The 20779-nt window shown below is 34.1% G+C and overlaps 1 protein-coding gene across 1 annotated transcript; it reads right to left on the bottom strand.

The window, feature by feature from the left end:
- Positions 1–365: 365 nt before the first annotated feature.
- On the bottom strand, positions 366–18851 carry LOC114266774 (HSP20-like chaperones superfamily protein). Its single transcript, XM_028207693.2, has 6 exons — positions 18310–18851; positions 3848–4031; positions 3334–3496; positions 1374–1402; positions 1238–1283; positions 366–707 (listed from the first exon to the last, which is right to left on the bottom strand). The coding sequence occupies exons 1-6, from the start codon at positions 18312–18314 to the stop codon at positions 673–675; spliced, it is 462 nt and encodes a 153-aa protein (XP_028063494.2). The 5' UTR covers positions 18315–18851; the 3' UTR covers positions 366–672.
- Between the last annotated feature and the right edge of the window lie 1928 nt (positions 18852–20779).

Here is a 20779-nt window from a genome sequence, read left to right as displayed (position 1 = left end):
CAAAAATCTGTTGTGCAGTTATATTACTCTATTTTTTATTTTATTTTTTTTAACTCTGTTCTTCTGAAATTATTATGGCAAAACAAACACCACCTTAATAAAACGTGACCCATCCAAGATGAATGTAGTGTTGAGAGTGTTAGAAAAAACTGCTAAACTATCCAAGGTCTAAGGTTTTGAATATGTATGCCAAGTAGTTCAGTCCCAAGATTATGACTTCACATCTTTTTTTTAACAATAAGTTTGAAAGGAACAAAAAATACCTAGAAAGGTCACATAACACCCAATATTTTCTTTCCCCCAAATCAGTCACAAATCGGTTGGTCAATGCAGATAATACATACAAAACCAAAATGGGGATAGTATTGAGAAAGTTCAAACCAACCCAAACAATTCTTATTGTAATTTCTAGGCCCATTATGCATCATAGCATATCAAACTTGAAATAACTGGCCCCCAGCATACTCAAAAGTACATTCAGTTAATCGGAGATTGTGTTAGGCAGCCAAGAAGGAAACTGAACCTCCAAATATTCAAAGCTAAGTTATACCATGTACAGTAATGATGAGGACAATGACTCCACAATGTCTGAAACTAAGCATACCTAGTTTAAGTAAATCGGTTTCACAGAGGCTACATTTTCGTGTTTACTTGTTAGTATTCAAGCTCCTGCTAGTTTCCTCTGACCTTCTCCAAGTCGGGAAGATCTGCAACACATAATAAATGTAAAAATGACTTCAAAATTTATAACCCTAGGAAAAAAATGAACTGCAATCCAGTAAAAAATGCTTTCAGATAGACTATTGTTCAAGACTGCCCAGTGATAATCAAAAGAGAGAAACAGTATTTTAAAAAAAATACGAGTAAGAAGGGAGGGAAGAGGTCCTGAGTTATCTCTTCCCTTTATTTTGTTTTTCTTTCCTTTTCTTTTTCTACTTTAAAATGAAATGAATGAATGAAAATGTAAAAACTGAAACCATTCAATTCAAGTAGTAGTGGTAAATTTTGGAATAAAATCCCTCCTTTCCATACAACAATGTTGGTCAGTAAGTAGATGATCTCCAGAAACTAGGTGCATGTATTTTAGAATTAATTTTGAAAAAAACCATTGAGTAGTGCAAGGTGTGGAATGCCAAAATGGGTGTATGCATGAAATAAGAACTAGCAAATATATATTCAGAAAGCAATTAAATATAACAGCTTCAATTTAATGAAGAGATCAGAATTTGAAACTCACAGAGCATTCCTTCGTCATCACTACTCCCATCATCTTCACCAGTATTCTGCCAACAGAGAAAAGGTCATATCAAATGATTGAACGACAAGACTTAATCACCCTATCATCAATATATTCAGAAGGGGGATCCAATTACCGCTACATCGTTGTCAGAGGCAAGGTCAGCTGCACAGAAACACAAATCTTGAAGTCAAATCCACTGAATTGCTAATATTCAGGACACATATTACCACACACAAAAAATAATCTATGGAGATGCAGATGCTAATGTAGCCTATGTGGTATTTCAAATACAATCAGTCGTTGAACTTGGAACAGTGAAAGCTGCAAAAACTAAGAACATTATGAATAGTGGTATAATCAGGATTGCTACACATTTTTGTTTATGGTGAAACATAACCAGTACTATGAAATCATTGTTCCTACTAATTCAAATAATCTATTTTGGAGAAAGGCCATTCACAATAGCTTGATATATAGAACCAATAACACAATAACCACCAACTGCAGTAAATTAGAAATGAAAAACAGAATAGAAGAAATAAATTAGTCTTCCGTAGTATTATGCATCAGCCACAGCTATTCCAAAATAGTCCTAAAGGCAATGCGAGGCAGGCTCAGTGTGGGATACAAATCATGGTAAAAAAATCTTTATCTCCGTTTGTCTTGTTTCGCAAGCACAAATTAACTCATAGGATAGAAAAAGATGGAAGAAATGGAAAGATAGAGATGCTTATGTAGTGTTGTGGAACCCTAAAATTCTTGCCATCATAAAGTGAAGTTTAAAAAGGTGGCTAGTAGCTCTACTAAAACTAGAAAGCATTCGACAAGGTCCTCTTCAACTCATGGGTAGGCCTCACAAACAGCAACCTGTTCCTTGCTCTAAATATGCTCCAATAAAACACATTAGTTAAATGTCTAAAGCTTTCTGACCATGAAATTTTTTGTAACAAGTTTTTCTTTTACATATTTTTTTTTTCGTAAGAGGGGGAGGGAGGTTATTGGTGAGAATGGGAAATAATCTACTTTGTAAGATCAATTACCAAAAGCTTGTCCTGGTTGGATGAGGAATCAGCATCAAGGGCAAAGCAATTCTGAATTTTATTTATTTATTTTGCTGATGAATTCTGAAGTTTTTAAAAATTGGAGTACTTATCTCTAGACAAAACAATAAGCAAGGATTTTTTTTTATCTCCCCCCCCCCCCCCCCAACCACCAAAACAAAACAAAAAAAGATGATTGATTAAGAGAGAGAGAAAGCAACTAAGGAGGATTGATTAAGTCTTCTAAATGTGTTTTTATCTCTTCTTTGGACAGAAAGATGATGTCCATCCTTTAAGGTTTGGGAAATAAACAAATTTGTTAATAGGTTTTCAGCACACACAAGCCAACCCCAAGGATGTTTTTGACAAATTATATTGAAAATAAAGGGCATTAGGTAGACTAAAATTTTCCCCTCATCAACTGAGCATATAATCCTTGACAAAGCGAAATGGTGAAAACGGATGCAGGTAGCCGATCACATCTGATTGGGACACAAAGGCTTGGTTTGGTTATATAAGAAGCTCATCATTCAATTAAATAGCAGAAAAGGTGGGAGATGTAAGTTCTACCAAAGTTGTAACAGTTCAGACAAGATAGAGTTACTTAAATAGAAAAAGAGCATACAATGAAACTAAATTCTAGGAAAGAGTGGTTTTCTTACCATTAAAATGCAGTTAAAGACAAATTAATAATTAGAGGGCACATGTGATCACAAGCAAATATCCATGATAGAAATTATAGGACAAGCAAAAGGTGTGTTACTCTACGTAGGAAAGCAAATTCTTTCAATTACCGCTAGATCAAATTCTTTCAACAATAAACAAAGAAGCACATCAATGTCATGGTTTCACAAAATTTAAAAACAGAATCAAGTAACATAGAAAAGGATCACATAGGAGCAGGATGTAAGTTTACTGGAAGTTTATTGGTCTGAGAGAGAAGGCAAAATACAATTTAGGATATGATATGACTACAATATAAGCTTACATAACCTGCCCTGTTCCAATCTTCAATACATAAGAGAAAAGCTTATCATGTGAACACGAACTTACAGCTAGTTGACTCTTCGTCATCCTCATCACACCATTTGTTCCAGTCCACCTTAATATAAGGTGCAGGCTTTTCTTCTGACTTCAATAGTCTTTTCCACCAACCCTTCTGGTCCTTCTGGATTGAACAAAGTATGTTCCTTAACCCAACATTTGATTTACAGCCCTGCACCGGAGAATATAGCACCCAATTCAAAGCATTACAAAAAAGAAAGTTTAATCAATTAATAAAGTTAAAACCAAAAGAACCTTCAAATGATGCACAACAGAGAAAGCTAGTGGCATGAATGCTGAATATTAATTCACAACTACATCAACATAAGAATATTAACAATGGGTAGAGCATCTCACTTCTATTCAATCTTAAAATATCAATTTATTATTTTAAGTTTCTTTTCTTTCTTTTTTTTAATTGTTATTAGTACTTTAAGTTTCTTTAATCTACAGACAGACAAAACACATGCACACAAATGCATATATGTCAAATTAAAGAATAAAAAGTGATTAGGGAGCTCACCTGAGGTACTATTTTCCCATATAGTTCCAGACTAAAGTCAAATGACTCGCCTTGGACACCCTTTGCAGAGAAACTAAATAACCCCTGAGGCTCACATTTCAGAGAAACATTTTTTGCATCAGGTAAAGCAATGGTCAGGTAAACTTTGTCAGAGCGCTGAGCCCAAAGAACCTCCGGATGTCGACTGCATCATTGCACAAGTCAAATCAGATGTGGCCAATCCAATATTAATCTAGTTTTTAAGCTACAAATAACTCGAAAGCCAGTCAATGGGATCTTTGAACGAATTACTATGATAGGTTATTTGACAGGGCTTTTCCCAAATTAAGCCAAATTAGCAACTTAATTCCCAAACTAGGCCTAGTTTGGACAGAATTCCCAAACTAGGCTAAAGCGCTATTACAAACCACGCTTTCACTGTTTCTAGGACTCTCCCGCGGAAAATTTGTGAAATAGTAAAAGCGCGGTTACAAACCACACTTTTAATTAAGAAAGCGTGGTTACAAACCACGCTTTTAAGTAAAATTTATTTTATTTTTAGAAAACATGATTGCAAATCACGCTTTTACTGTTCAAATGCAAAAACGTGTTTTCAAAACACGTTTTCCATACAAACCAAACCAAACCAACCAACACTCTGACACACACACACACCCACACCACAACACTCACGCACATCCCACAATATAATTGAAACAATACAATTTTTATATATAATAATAATTAAATATATATAATAATAATTTATAATAATAAATAATAATCAACTATATAATTTTTATAATTTTTGTAAATATAAATCATTTTTAGGTTATGAATGGTTTGATTTATAATACGTATGTAAGGGTAAAAATTTTTATAATCAAAAATAATTTTTGCAATTTTTATAATCAAAAATAATTTATAATACGTATGTATTATAAAAAAATTTATAATAATTTATAATACGTATGTATTATTTAAATCTTTACATTTTTTATTTAAAAATTTTTACAATAAACCCATCTTCACATTTTATAATACATATGTATTATTCAAAAATAATTTATAATTAATACGTATGTAAATAATTTAATACGTATCTTCACATTTACATTTACAGTAAACCCATCTTCACATTTACATACGTATGGTTTAAGGGTAAAGATTTTGATAAATGACTTAAATGATAAATCAAACCACCCATAACCTAAAAATTTTTACCCTTACATACATATGGTTTAATTAATTTATAAAAATTATTACCATACGTATGTAAAAATTGATTATAAAAATTGCAAAAATTATTTATAAATAATTTATAAAAATTGATTATAATCTTTATAAATAATTTATAAAGATTTAAATAATTTATAAAAATCTTTTGATAAATAATTTTTATAATCAAGCCATATCAACCATACGTATGTAATTTTTATAATCAAAAATAATTTATAATTTATAATAGCAAATTTTTACCCTTACATACGTATGGTTTAAGGGTAAAATTGTTTAGGTTATGGATGGTTTGATTTATCATTTAAGTCATTTATCAAAATCTTTACCCTTAAACCATACATATATAAGTCATTTATCAAAAGATTTTTAGGTTATGTATGGTTTGATTTTTAGATTTTTTTTTAAAAAAATTAAAAATTGATTTGGTTAAGAAATAAAAAAAATAATAAAAAATACTTATCATTTAAGGGTAAAAAATAATTATCATTTTAATTTTTGGGCAAGTTATATACATACGTATGGTTATTTCAATTTAATTTGTAAAAAAATATTTCTAACCACTCGAAAGATAAAAATTATATAAAAATGATTTATATTTACAAAAATTATAAAAATTATATAAAATTATATAGTTGATTATTATTTGCTATTATAAATTATTATATATATTTAATTATTATTATATATAAAAATTGGCCCTGTTTGGTACAGCTTAATTTCAGCTTATTTCAGCTTTCAGCTTAATTTAAGCTATTTTGATGTGTTTGGTTTAGCTTATAACTTATAACTTATAGCTTTGTGGAAGTCAGAAAACAGCTTATTCTTTGAGTGGGGCAGGAGATGCTTTAAGAATAAGCTGGAAATCAGCTTAAGCTGAAAGTTATAAGCTATAAGTTGTTTAGGCATAAGCTATAAGCACTTTCCCACAGCTCTACCAAACAGGGCTATTATATTGTTTCAATTATATTGTGTGATGTGCGTGAGTGTTGTGTTGTGGGTGTGTGTGTGTCAGAGTGTGGGGTGGTTTGGTTTGTTTGCATTTCAACAGTAGAAGCGTGATTTGCAATCACGATTTCTGAAAAAAAAAATTAAATTTTACTTAAAAGCGTGGTTTGTAACCACGCTTTCTTAATGAAACGCTTTTATTATTTCACAAATTTTCCGCGGAAGGTTCCTAGAAACAGTGAAAGCGTGGTTTGTAATAGCGCTTTAGCCTAGTTTGGGAATTCCGTCCAAACTAGGCCTAATTTGGGAATTAAGTTGCTAATTTGGCTTAATTTCAGAAAAGCCCTTATCAAATGGCATATTAAAATTTAAATTGACTTTTGGTTGTACTTTATAGGTAAATGGACAAAGCATGATGATGTGGCATTTTTCAATTGGTTTGGGGTACACTATATAAGTACACTTTTTATCTTTTTATTTTGAAAGTGCTAGCTATCCCAAATAATTTACCAAATGTTTTACCAAACCACTCACATGGGTGTGTGACTCACACAAATCTTTGAATCACATTACCTCTCTATTTTTTTATTAAGTCAAAAATGCACTTATTTTTTTGCACATGAGAGCGTCGTTACGCCTGTATCCAGCCATAACCTTCCGGAAGTGGCTCACGTGCATGTATGGACCGGTTTTTCCGTCGTAGAGTGTAAACTTGGGCTGGTGGAAGCCCGCAGGAAGCAGTGTGGTCTTTATCTCAAGGGAGAAGGGGGTGGCGCTCAGCCTTGCCAAGTCTCTGTCCAAAGGGGCATGTGCAGCTGGACATGGTGACGGCATTGTGACTTCCTCACTGGCACGACCTCCACGAGATAACCGTTGCAACGCCGGCACCCTTTGTGCCTCCCGCCAGCGCGCTCGTTCTTCTAAGACGTCCCTCAGGTCCTTCGGACTGGCGGAGTAGGAATATCTCGACCTTTTCGACGGACGTGAAGGATGATAACTGTTGTCTTGCGCGTAAGACTTCTCTGCGGGCGAGTTAGAGGCACCAATCCCATAACTTCTGGTGATGGGGAGAGAGGGTGTCCGCCGCTGGTTCTGGCTACCTGAGCGACGGGGTTGGATGTGCTCACTGTGGTTACCCACTCCAGCAACACCCTTTCCGTTGACCTGCCTCTTCAGTGCCTCCATCTTCGCCGCCATCCTTCGAATGATAGTGTCTTGGGCTCTCAGCTTATGCTCCAGGCGCTGAGCGTGTGATTCTCTTCGCCGCCGGTGCCCGTCAGGACTCTGTGAGTGGTCAGTGCTCCTTGCACGCTTGTCTCGCGCATCTTTGGGGAGCCCTCTAGAAGAGGTCTCCAAACCAGCCATGGCAACGATGGCGAGAAGACCATCTCTTCTTCGAATGGGTTCCGGAGTGATGCCGTCGATGGCGAACAGTGGGACATCGTCGTTGTTCGCCATGGAAGATGATCAGAAGAGCTTAGAGGACAATGTTTTGTCTATCGGCAATATTCCCACAGACAGCGCCAATTGTACGGGAACTAAATATCCGATGTTGTCCGTACTCCTCGCGTCCAAGCTGCGCTTCACTCCGATCGACCTGAGAACACAATGGGGGTGAGCTACCCAGCGGTGTGCTGCCGGAAAACCCCTCCGATGATCAAGTTAGCACACTTAGAGAGAGAGAGAGAGAGCGAGAAAAGAGAGGAGACAAAGTGGTAGTTGAATCTGACCAAAGGATGTTCCAGCCCTAAGTATGGAGGCGTAGCTTCATTTATATAGTTTCTGCCCGCGCTTTTGCACCCATTCCTCTTGGCACGTGTAAACGTGCTCTCCTCTCACATTTTCCCACATGTCAGCACTAATATAGCTAAACACCACCTAACGAAACCGTCAAATGGTTGGCGCGTACGGACAATGGGATCTCCTCGTGCAAACTCATAGCGCCATGTAATACTCCCCACCGAGTTACACTTAGCGACGCCCGCGCTACTTGTCCGGTTTTAATCGATGGTTCCGCACCGTGGCTCAAGCGAGCTTCTTAGCCACGACCGAGCTCTTTCTCGGTTTATCCTGACGTTTTGAGGACTAATCCCATCCAACCCTGTAGAGCGCGCACCCTGTCCGGACCGGCAATCCAAAGTTGCTCCAAATCAACCGAACTAAATCCTCGGTCCAATGTGCGCCCAATGTCTGACCGAGCAAGGGCTCTTGACTCCGGCCCAAACCGGCTCGGCCCAATATTAGGTCACGAACCTCCCTCTCATAAAGTATTTCAAGTGTAATTTTTTAGAAAATGTGTAAGTTTTTTCACAAAAGGTGTAAGTAATTTCACAAAAGGTGTAAATTTTATGAAAGAAAGTATTTCACAAAATGTGTAACCTATATATACATAATGTATAGAAGACTAATGGAGATAATGTCAATGCATTGAATGTGAAAGGATTCATTATGAATGAATCTTAGAGATGCATTATGTATCTATTATGAATATGTAAGATACATTAATCTATCTAATGAATTCATTAATATAGAAGATGCATTATGTATCATGAATGTATAAGATACATTAATCTATTTAATGAAGTTCATTGAATGAATGGATTCTTTTGTAAGGTCCCAAGCCACACTCTCCATCACAAAACTCAAGTTGTCACCACAAGAAGGCTCCCATCGCCTCGAGAGAGAGAAGTGGTTTGAAGATCTTAGACAAGTAAAGAATTTAAAGATCAAGGTCTTCCATTCAAGGTTTCTCTTTCTTACAAGAGAATTTCATACTATCATGGATCAAGGTATGTATTCACTTATTTTGTATAGTAGAAATTCATATAGTTTTCATGTATAGAATTGAATCCTTAATGGTTTTTAGTTTATGTTCCGCAAAGTTTTCTATCAATTGTCACTTTCTTTATTGTTACAGCTTGAAGGTATGAAGTGGGGCAATCCAGAGCTAACATGCACCCTAAGGCTGAAGCACAATCACAATCGAGAAGCATTCCGTAGGTTTGAATCAGATGAGTCGTCAACCCCAACCAAGATCCGCAAAATGCACTTCCAATCGGTTGATCGAATGCCCTACAATTTTGTCTAATGATGGCCACAATGACGATGGTGGTGGTGACAAGTCATCCTACTTGATTTCTGGAGACGAGGCTGTGAACTACATCTATCCGGCCACTCCAACAATCTTTAACCATCGGAATTCCAGGAGGAGAAAGGGTGTCCCCAACTGTGCACCATTTTGAATACATGTGAAGAAAAAAAAAACCTATAAAAAGAAAATATAGATAAATTAGATAGAAGAACAATGGACAAAAGTAAAATGTGGGAAGGAATGCTAGCTAGCTAGTATATATATATATAGAGAGAGAGCATGTTGATACTGTCTCTCACTAACCTCACCCATACATCCAATCTCTCTCTCTCTAGTTGCAAGGTGGGTAGGTTTTTCAACTTTTTTTTTTTGTCCCCCCCCCCCCCCCCCAAGACAAAACTGCATTCATTAGAGTTATTATTATGTTTCGGAATAAGCTATTTTGATATTTTTTTAGTTTTTTGTTTTTTATTATTTATAAAAAAAAATAGAAAAAACGATATGCTAATTTATAATAATTTTAAATCTTTTTAATTAAAATTAAAAATTACCAAACGAGAAATATGCTACACTTCACTAAAGAAGAGCAAGGTCGGTGGGCACACATGTCATATTATTTGCACCTTTATCATTTTTTTCATGCAATTATTATATGTATATTTCAAAGAAAGCACCAACAACAACAGTATAGTCATTACCCTTCATTTCATTTTAAGGGTGTTGTTGAAGACTCACTTCACGTGGACTACTAATAGTAATATCACAATGCAGACTCAAAAGCTGGCCAATGCACATGCACCTGATCTTGATTAGAGTACCGAAAAAATAAAAATAGAAATTTTGAAAAAAAATCAATAAATAAAGTCTCTTTTGATTAGATAGTTGGAATTAATTTAACACATTAAAAGATAAAATAGGTTAAAAAATTAATGAGACAAAATATTACATTTAAGTCATAATCATTTCAAATTTTCTCTCATTACAAAAGTACACAAAAATCAAAAAACCAAACTTTCTTAATCAAGTTAAAATAACTAAAAAATCACAAAATTAATGAAGTTATTTCCAAATGAAGGCTAAATAAAATTTTTGTTAAAAGTACTAATTTTTGTTATAAGAATTTTTGCTCTAAAAAATTATGATAACAATTCAAGTTGTTTATGAATTGTTACAAAATGTCCATTCAAAAAAAGTTTAAAAAATCCTTAAATGTAAAATTTGAAAATATCTCTAATAGAAGCACTTTCAGAGATAAAATAATTTTGAAAATATCTCCAAAAATGAATTAACATGGCACGACCAACATAAAACAGTTTCAAACCTATAATTAGAACTGGGAAGCCAAACTTGCAATAATTTTTGTTGGATTTTTCTTAAGTGTGCCTTGCATACCATAAGCAAGGCACTTATACCTTTTTTGTTTTGCACTTACACCTTTTATGTTTTGGGTTATATCAAATTTTGTTAAAATTTACACATTGGTAACCTTGCTAAGCAGGTCACTTACAAGTAAAATTAATAAAATTAAAGGCGTAAGGCGCAAGTTGTCACAAAAAGGTGTAAGTTTTGACAAAAGGCGTAAGTTTTCACAAAAGGCGTAAGTAATTTCAGAAAAACGCGTAAGTTTTCACAAAAGGCGAAGTAATTTCAGAAAAAGGCACGAAAACTTACACCTTTTGTGAAAACTTACGCTTTTTTGTGAATTTACTTACACCTTTTGTGATGCACCTTTTGTGAAATACTTTCTTTGTGAAAATTTACACATTTTGTTAAAACTTACACCTTTTATGAAAACTTGCGCCTTTTTTGTGAAAACTTACACATTTTGTGAAATACTTTCTTTCATAAAATTTACACCTTTTGTGAAATTACTTACACCTTTTGTGAAAAAACTTATACATTTTCTAAAAAATTACACTTGAAATACTTTATGAGAGGGAGGTTCGTGACCTAATATTGGGCCGAGCCGGTTTGGGCCGGAGTCAAGAGCCCTTGCTCGGTCAGACATTGGGGGCACATTGGACCGAGGATTTAGTTCGGTTGATTTGGAGCAACTTTGGATTGCCGGTCCGGACAGGGTGCGCGCTCTACAGGGTTGGATGGGATTAGTCCTCAAAACGTCAGGATAAACCGAGAAAGGGCTCGGTCGTGGCTAAGAAGCTCGGTCGAGCCACGGTGCGGAACCATCGATTAAAACCGGACAAGTAGCGCGGGCGTGAGGTGACAGCATGGCGCTACGCTAAGTGTAACTCGGTGGGGAGTATTACGTGGCACTGCGAGTCTGCACGAGGAGATCCCACTGTCCGTACGCGCCAACCATTTGACGGTTTCGTTAGGTGGTGTTTAGCTATATTAGCGCTGACACGTGGGAAAATGTGAGAGGAGAGCACGTCTACACGTGCCAAGAGGAATGGGCGCAAAAGCGCGGGCAGAAACTATATAAACGAAGCTACGCCTCCATACTTAGGGCTGGAACATCCTTTGGTCAGATTCAACTACCACTTTGTCTCCTCTCTTCTCTCTCTCTCTCTCTCTCTCTCTCTCTCTAAGTGTGCGAACTTGATCATCGGAGGGATTTTCCGACAGCACACCACCGGGTAGCTCACCCCCATTGTGTTCTCAGGTCGATCAAAGTGAAGCGCAGCTTGGACACGAGGAGTACGGACAACATCGGATATTTAGCTCCCGTACAATTGGCGCTGTCTGTGGGAATATCGCCAATAGACAAAACCTTGTCCTCTAAGCTCTTCCGATCATCTTCCATGGCGAACAACAACGATGTCCCACTGTCCGCCATCGACGGCATCACTTCGGAACCCGTTCGGAGAAGAGATAGTCTTTCCGCCATCCCTGCCATGGCTGGTTTGGAGACCTCTTCTAGAGGGCTCCCCAAAGATGCGCGAGACAAGCGTACAGGGAGCACTGACCACTCACAGAGTCCTAACGGGCACCGGCGGCGAAAAGAATCACACGCTCAGCGCCTGGAGCATAAGCTGAGAGCCCAAGACACCATCATTCGAAGGATGGCGGCGAAGATGGAGGCATTGAAGAGGCAGGTCAAGGGAAAGGGTGTTGCTGGAGTGGGTAACCACAGTGAGCGCATCCAACCCCGTCGCTCAGGTAGCCAGAACCAGCGGCGGACACCCTCCCCCTCCATCACCAGAAGTTATGGGATTGGTGCCTCTAACCCGCCTGCAGAAAAGTCTTACGCGCAAGACAGCAGTTATCATCCTTCACGTCCGTCGAAAACGTCAAGATATTCCTACTCCGCCAATCCAAAGGACCTGAGGGACGTCTTAGAAGAACGAGCGCACTGGCGGGAGGCACAAAGGGTGCCGGCGTTGCAACGGTTATCTCGTAGAGGTCGTGCCAGTAAGGAAGTCACAATGCCTCCACCACGTCCAGCTGCACATGCCCTTTTGGACAGAGACTTGGCAAGGCTGAGTGCCACCCCCTTCTCCCTTGAGATAGAGACCACACTGCTCCCTGCGGGCTTCCACCAGCCCAAGTTTATACTCTACGACAGAAAAACCGGTCCATACATGCACGTGAGCCACTTCCAGAAGGTTATGGCTGGATACAGGCGTAACGACGCTCTCATGTGCAAAAAAAATAGAGAGATAATGTGATTCAAAGTAATGCTAGAGACCCCAAATAATCTACCAAATATTTTACCAAACCTCTCAGGTGTGGGACCCACGCACATGTGGATTTGTGTGAGTCCCACATCCATGTGAGTGGTTTGGTAAAACATTTGATAAATTATTTGGGATAGCTAGCACTTTCAAAATAAAAAGATAAAAAGTGTACTTATATAGTGTACCCCAAACCAAACGAAAAATGCCACATCATCATGCTTTGTCCATTTACCTATAAAGTACAACCAAAAGTCAATTTAAATTTTAATATGCCATTTTATAGGGGCTTTTCCCAAATTAAGCCAAATTAGCAACTTAATTTCCAAACTAGGCCTAGTTTGGACGGAATTCCCAAACTAGGCTAAAGCGCTATTACAAACCACGCTTTCACTGTTTCTAGGAACCTTCCGCGGAAAATTTGTGAAATAATAAAAGCGTGGTTACAAACCACGCTTTTCATTAAGAAAGCGTAGTTACAAACCACGCTTTTAAGTAAAATTTAATTTTTTTTTTCAGAAAACGTGATTGCAAATCACGCTTCTACTGTTGAAATGCAAACAAACCAAACCACCCCACACTCTGACACACACACACCCACAACACAACACTCACGCACATCACACAATATAATTGAAACAATATAATTTTTATATATAATAATAATTAAATATATATAATAATTTATAATAGCAAATAATAATCAACTATATAATTTTTATAATTTTTGTAAATATAAATCATTTTTATATAATTTTTATCTTTCGAGTGGTTAGAAATATTTTTTTACAAATTAAATTGAAATAACCATACGTATGTATATAACCTGCCCAAAAATTAAAATGATAATTATTTTTTACCCTTAAATGATAAGTATTTTTTATTTTTTATTTTTTATTTCTTAACCAAATCAAATTTTAATTTTTTTTTTTAAAAATCTAAAAATCAAACCATACATAACCTAAAAATCTTTTGATAAATGACTTATATACGTATGGTTTAAGGGTAAAGATTTTGATAAATGACTTAAATGATAAATCAAACCATCCATAACCTAAACAATTTTACCCTTAAACCATACGTATGTAAGGGTAAAAATTTGCTATTATAAATTATAAATTATTTTTTATTATAAAAATTACATACGTATGGTTGATATGGCTTGATTATAAAAATTATTTATCAAAAGATTTTTATAAATTATTTAAATCTTTATAAATTATTTATAAAGATTATAATCAATTTTTATAAATTATTTATAAATAATTTTTGCAATTTTTATAATCAATTTTTACATACGTATGGTAATAATTTTTATAAATTATTTAAACCATATGTATGTAAGGGTAAAAATTTTTAGGTTATGGATGGTTTGATTTATCATTTAAGTCATTTATCAAAATCTTTACCCTTAAACCATACGTATGTAAATGTGAAGATGGGTTTACTGTAAATGTAAATGTGAAGATACGTATTAAATTATTTACATACGTATTAATTATAAATTATTTTTGAATAATACATACGTATTATAAAATGTGAAGATGGGTTTACTGTAAAAATTTTTAAATAAAAAATGTAAAGATTTAAATAATACATACGTATTATAAATTATTTTTGATTATAAAAATTGCAAAATTATTTTTGATTATAAAAATTGCAAAATTATTTTTGATTATAAAAATTTTTACCCTTACATACGTATTATAAATCAAACCATCCATAACCTAAAAATGATTTATATTTACAAAAATTATAAAAATTATATAGTTGATTATTATTTATTATTATAAATTATTATTATATATATTTAATTATTATTATACATAAAAATTATATTGTTTCAATTATATTGTGGGATGTACGTGAGTGTTGTGTTGTGGGTGTGTGTGGGTGTGTGTGTGTGTCAGAGTGTGAGTTGGTTTGGTTTGTATGGAAAACGTGTTTTGAAAACACGTTTTTGCATTCCAACAGTAAAAGTGTGATTTGCAATCACGTTTTCTGGAAAAAAAAAAAAAAAAATTTTTACTTAAAAGCGTGGTTTGTAACCACGCTTTCTTAATTAAAAGCTTGGTTTGTAACCACGCTTTTACTATTTCACAAATTTTCCGCGGGAGAGTCCTAGAAACAGTGAAAGCGTGGTTTATAATAGCGCTTTAGCCTAATTTGGGAATTCCGTCCAAACTAGGCCTAGTTTGGGAATTAAGATGCTAATTTGGCTTGATTTGGGAAAAGCCCCTTATTTGACACTATAGACTAATATTAAATTGCCATCATTTAACATAAAAAGTAAAAGAGCAAACTCCATTTTACCCCCTATGGTATGGCTTTGTGGCACTTCGCCCCCTTTATCATTTAAAAATAGCCAAAGACTTTCCATGTGATTTTGGACTAAATTGCAACCCAAACTCTTTAATGTTACCAGTAAAATGACTTTTATACCCTCCATCACTATTCCCCATGAATGCTTCCTGCACTAAATCTATTTCCACCATAAACTCCTTTTTTTCTAGGTAACAAACCAAAACCCTTTAAAAATAAAAATAAAAACTGAAACTCAAAACCCAAAATTGTGCGATTCATGATTCAATTTATACAATTCTATACAAGTTTCAACAAAAACAATTTGAATCAAATTGTTGAATTGGAAATTGAGTGAATCATGTGATTCACTGCAATTCATTATGATTCACCAGTGTTCAATGTGATTCACTATCACTACGATATAGTTATGCTTTTATTTTTGTTTGCACAATGCATAAATCATTGTTTTCACCTCTATATCAAGAAATAATAAATAAATAAAAATATATTAATTAGTTATATTGATACACATAATTTTATATTCATAAATATATATATATATATATACAATTTAGCTATATTGATATTTATTCCATTTCAAAAACATTGTGTGTTTTTTATATTTACATATGAAAAAATTATATATTATTAAATAAAGTGAATTTTACTTAGGCTACTGCTATTCATATGTTATTGTCAACTTCTATGAGGAATCATAGAATTATAGACGAATCTACAAAAAGAAATTATTTGTTTAAACCGAAAACTCAACATTTCTATTAAAAAAATTGCAAAACCTTCATCCCCTTGTATCCCTTACAGCTCAATACGTCAAGCTGCTTTATCTTAAGGCAAAGCTAAAGTGGTTCATTTGCCTACTTTACCAAATATCACTCCTACACTTCCTAATATAAGAACTAATCCCATAAAAACTAAAAACTCATAGAGATGTAGTAATATTTGGGAAAGACAAAATTGTTTCAAGCACCAATAAAACCAGAAGCACCCCTTGTTTTGAAGAGAGGAAGACGGGGCTATTCACATTTCAGTTGATGGTCAAACGTGAATTGAAAGCTAAGCAATTGTAATCCTAGAGCATTAGCCTTAATGAGCTCAAGGTTGCTTGGAAAACCCCAGCAAAGAAAGTTGTTGTAGGAGCAACAAGCAGACAAAATGTTGTATTCTCCACACTTCGATAAGATTCAAAGATCAAGTTGCAATTTGACAACAATGACGGCAAGGACTATGGAAGCTTTTCATCGACCTTATCGATCAGAAACAAGCTGACTGGTGAGATGCCAAATGAACTTAAAGAGGCTCTCTCTAACAGACATCACAGTCGACATCAAAAGAATCCCAAAGAAGAAAACACTAATTGCAGGAATGGAAGTCGCACGTATTAAGAACAAGTGGGAGAATAGCTGTTGGGGCAGAAAGCAAATTGTCCAAAAAAGAGGGGCTTGTCTTAATGATTTTTGATAGGTTCAAACTAATGACGTAAAAAATCAAAAGGGTATTGATCTAGCAAGATCTTGCAAAGTTGACAAGGCAACACATTCTAAGGATTATGTTTTTAAAGAATCCCACTATTAATATGAATTTTCAAATGTTGTGTATTGTGTCCTAATTTTCATTTGTTCCTTACTATTCAGCGTTTAAGGTCCCTCTCTTTATGATTTTGATAGGTTCAAGCTCATGTTGGGAAAAAAATCAAGAGGGTCGGCTGATCTGACAAAAGCTTGCAAAGTTGAAAAGGCAACACATTCTCAAGATTATGTTTCTACAAAATCCCACTTTTTGTATGAATTTTCACAAGTTGTGTATTGTTGACTATTTTCCATTTGTCCCTTACCGATTCAGACTTTAAGGTTCCTCTCTCTCCGTATACATATACATAAATTTCAACATATAGTCTCTTCCTCTCTCCATTACGTCCCCAATCCCTTTGCATTTTCTTGTTTTTCTATTCATGTTCACATAAAATTACTAAAAAACCCGAAAAAATTTACAAAAACATTTTGCCCTGTGAAGGGGGTGAAGAGGGTGGTGGGGTGCAAGTGAGTTGGGACAGGGTGGAGGCAGGGCTGGCAAGAGGTGGATGGGAAGGTGAGAGGAGGCAGAAAGGGTGCCTGGGGTGACTAAGTTTGTCCTTTTAGGGTTTTTTACGATTAGGGTTAGGTTTTCAAGAAAGAAAATGGTTATGATCAGGTTAGTAGGATAAGGTATATTTGTCTTCTTACATTGCTATGTCAAACTCTCAAATTAGTCATATCATATATGTGACACAAATTCTGTGAATTTGGGCAAAATTAATATTTCACCCAAAGTAAAATAATGAGAAACATGAATGCATACATATGTATACATATAGATAGTATATATTGCATGCCTACAATGTAGGTATGCATGTATTTGTTCCATTAATAAACAAGACATAATGGACATGAATTCCCATGTTGAAACCCTACAATGGGCTTCGTCGTTGGAACTGCTAAACCATGTGTTGGTTTCAAAAGAGACAACTAGCAAAATAGAATCATCCAATCCGCTCAAATCCAGTGGCAGCGGCACAGAAAGGAAAGGGCACTCAATTGAATACCGTAATTTTCTTTTTCATTGTATATATATAGATAATATATATATATATATATTAATTAATCCACTCTTCATAATTTGCCTACACAAATTTACAAATTTTGAATACTTATCTCACAAATCTTGAACACCAACTCACCCACTCTAGATATTGCACACCCATCCTACAACCGACTCAAAATAACTTCAATTGTAAATGTAATACCTTCATCAGAATCTCTACACGTCCATAAAGAGGTACATATACCAATACCCAAAATGATATGTAGTCTATACACTTTATATTCAATCCTAAAAAAATAAAAACTATTCTTACATTTAAAATAAATAAATAAATAAATAAAACACCAAAAAGCTTATGTTGAATTAGGAGACGAAATTTGAAAAAATTGACTTCAAGCTCCATCAAGACTAGGTATGAGTTGTATGACCTGCCGACAGCAATCGTAGAAATCCATATATTTTTATTTTTTATTTTTTTTGAAATAATATATTTAAAAAGTGGATGATAGATATTGACAAGTTTATTTTTTCAGAATCAGCTGATGCCCACACAAAAACAAAAACAAAAAATAAAATAAAATCTGAAACAAATAGTGAAATTGAGAGGAAGAGAGTGAAGTGAAAATGAGAAGACGAAGGATTGATTGACTGATTGGATTGGATTAGATTACCTCATTATTATTGAAATCAGAATGGTGATTCGCTCGCTGCTATTGAGGAGCGGATATGAAACCCTCGCACCAGTTCCACAGGGCAGTCTCCTATAGAAAAAGACCCAACTGAATACTACCACCAATATACTACACTATAGAATCCCAGGTGTGAGAGAGTCTGGGATTAGTCTTTCTAGTGAATTTTTTTCTTTTTTAAAAATAAATATTTTGAAAAATTATACACAAAAACAAAAATTAAAAATATCGGGATTTGAATAAATTGTAAATTTTATTTTTGTCAATTTAAATTTGAATATGTGAAAGATGAGATTATCTTCACAGGAAATGCGAGATGATGCACACAATCCTTTGCACTTTGTAAAAAAAATCAAACGTCAGTAATCACTTCCGATCAGGGTAGGTAGAAAGTCGTTTCGATAAACAAGTCAGTACACTAATCAATCATAACACATAAATATTTAAAAAGAAAATATTTTTGAAGTAGAAGTTGATCAAGATTTAATAGAATTAGATTGAATTAGAGTCATTCTCTTGTCCCCTTATACTTTGCTTACTTACCCATTTATAACTATTCTGGCTCAAATTTCATCCATTGGATCGTGTTTTGATCGAAGGGTTCTCCCCACGCCTGGTTTTGGTCGGGCAACTTGCTAGGTTGCCTAGTCTTTGATCGTTAGATCTTTATCGCATGGATGGCCTAGATGCTGTTAGACGTTAGTGGCCAACTTGTCAAACGTTACGTCTGTAGGATCAATTTGTTCGAACAATCCCTCCTTCTACTATGCCCAGCCTATGTCTTAGTTTTGTCTGTTTTTACGTTTGTCAACCTAATCCGACATCTCTCATTTATTTTACAAATTTGCCTTTTAGAAGGCTATCTTTTATATTTGCTTGTCCCCCACAAGCCTTGATTGGATGCCCAGTTGTTGCTAGTTGTCTTCTATGGGCTTCAAGAAATGGGAGTTACTCATTTTTGTTTTAGGCTAACGTGATTAGGTTTGGGCCTGGACTCATATTTTTTCTCACCACAAATTCTTTTGATTTGTTTTAAATATAAATCATTCGATTATTTTTGTTAAGTAAAACTCTCAAAAAAATGTGTACTTTAATTCATTAACCTCAATTTAGTTATACGAAAAATATATAAAATATCTGTTTCATTGAATTTAATAATTGAAATATATTTTTTTCTAACAATTTTACTTAATGAAAATAGATAGATAGTTTAAATTGAAAAGAAATTAAAATATTAGAATTTAAATTCACAAATTTTAAAATTTATTTTGTTATAAGGCTTAAATCTTGAAATTGTTTCTATCATTTTTTTCTAAAATTTTACTTTTATTTTTGAGTTTTTAGTGAATTTTTTTAGGTTTACTTTTTAAATCCTTTTATGCTAAAAATTTTTGACACAAAATTTAAAAGAAAAAAAAAATCCCTAATAAATATAAACAAAATTTAAAAAACACATGAGTTTTTTAGTGGGATCCAAATTCATATAATTTTTTTTGGAATGAAGATTGTTTTTGAGAATTTCAAAAATATATGATTTTTGTGTGTTTATTTCATCAAATTAATTTTTTATATTTAAAAAATAATAATTTCAAACAAAACTAAACATAGTAATTACTTTTTATTTATTTTATTTTATTATTAAATATATTTAATATTAGTCTCATTTTAAAGGTATATTTTCAATGATATTAATTTTATAAAAATTAATTTTTATATTAAAAATTATTATATTATGAAAATAAAATCAAAAAGATTAAAATAGTTTTTTCATTTTTTTATTAGGAGAGAGAGAGAGAGGTAGGACGTGGGAGATACAGAGTGCCAAAAAAATGGCATTTTTTTTTTGAGCTAATCCGAGTCATAGATTTTCTGTGGGGTGATGTGGCCTAATCTGGCCCACTTCTCAGAGGAAGGGCCAAAGAGAAGAGTAGGAGAGGATCTGAACTCCTATTTTATAGTACGACTTTTCAAATTTCAAATGAATTTTATTAGTTTAATCAAATTTGTGAATTTTAATTGAACTCATCCATTTTTCGAACAAATCCAAAAAAAAAAAAAATTGAATTAATTCCAAATGCATAAACCAATTAACTAGTCCAATTGGTCACCCTGTATACACTTTAGAAAGCACTTTTATTCTCAAAGCATTTTTATAAATTTACAATCAATAAGAAAAGCATGTTTGGGGCATGATAATTGATCCCAAGTCAAAAAACTAAAAAAGAAAAAAAAAAATAGCAAAATCATTTGAAGGTGTGCATAGAATGGCAATTCATGGCCCTTTTTGCTCTCATGAACACTATGATGACCACATTTTTTCAATATTTTGATTGAAAAGTGTAATTAATAGAAAAGAAAGAATAAATAGAAAAGAAAAAGAAAAACAACCTGCAACAAAAAACAAAAAAGGTGGATATTTAGAACCCATAACTACATGACTTCACTAACACCA

The sequence above is a fragment of the Camellia sinensis genome, chromosome 12, assembly GCF_055761805.1.
Source record: "Camellia sinensis isolate YWXY chromosome 12, ASM5576180v1, whole genome shotgun sequence".
NCBI classification, from domain to species: domain Eukaryota; kingdom Viridiplantae; phylum Streptophyta; class Magnoliopsida; order Ericales; family Theaceae; genus Camellia; species Camellia sinensis.
The sequence above is the reverse complement of the archived record's forward strand: the minus strand, read 5'-3'. Positions and strand labels throughout refer to the sequence as shown.

Excerpts from the sequence above, each read along its gene's own strand:
- LOC114266774 (XM_028207693.2), bottom strand. Across the intron at positions 1,403-3,333 it reads TGACGAAGAGTCAACTAGCT|CTGACCTTGCCTCTGACAAC; the intron begins GTAAGTTCGTGT and ends GTTTCTGTGCAG. Across the intron at positions 708-1,237 it reads TGATGACGAAGGAATGCTCT|ATCTTCCCGACTTGGAGAAG; the intron begins GTGAGTTTCAAA and ends TATGTGTTGCAG.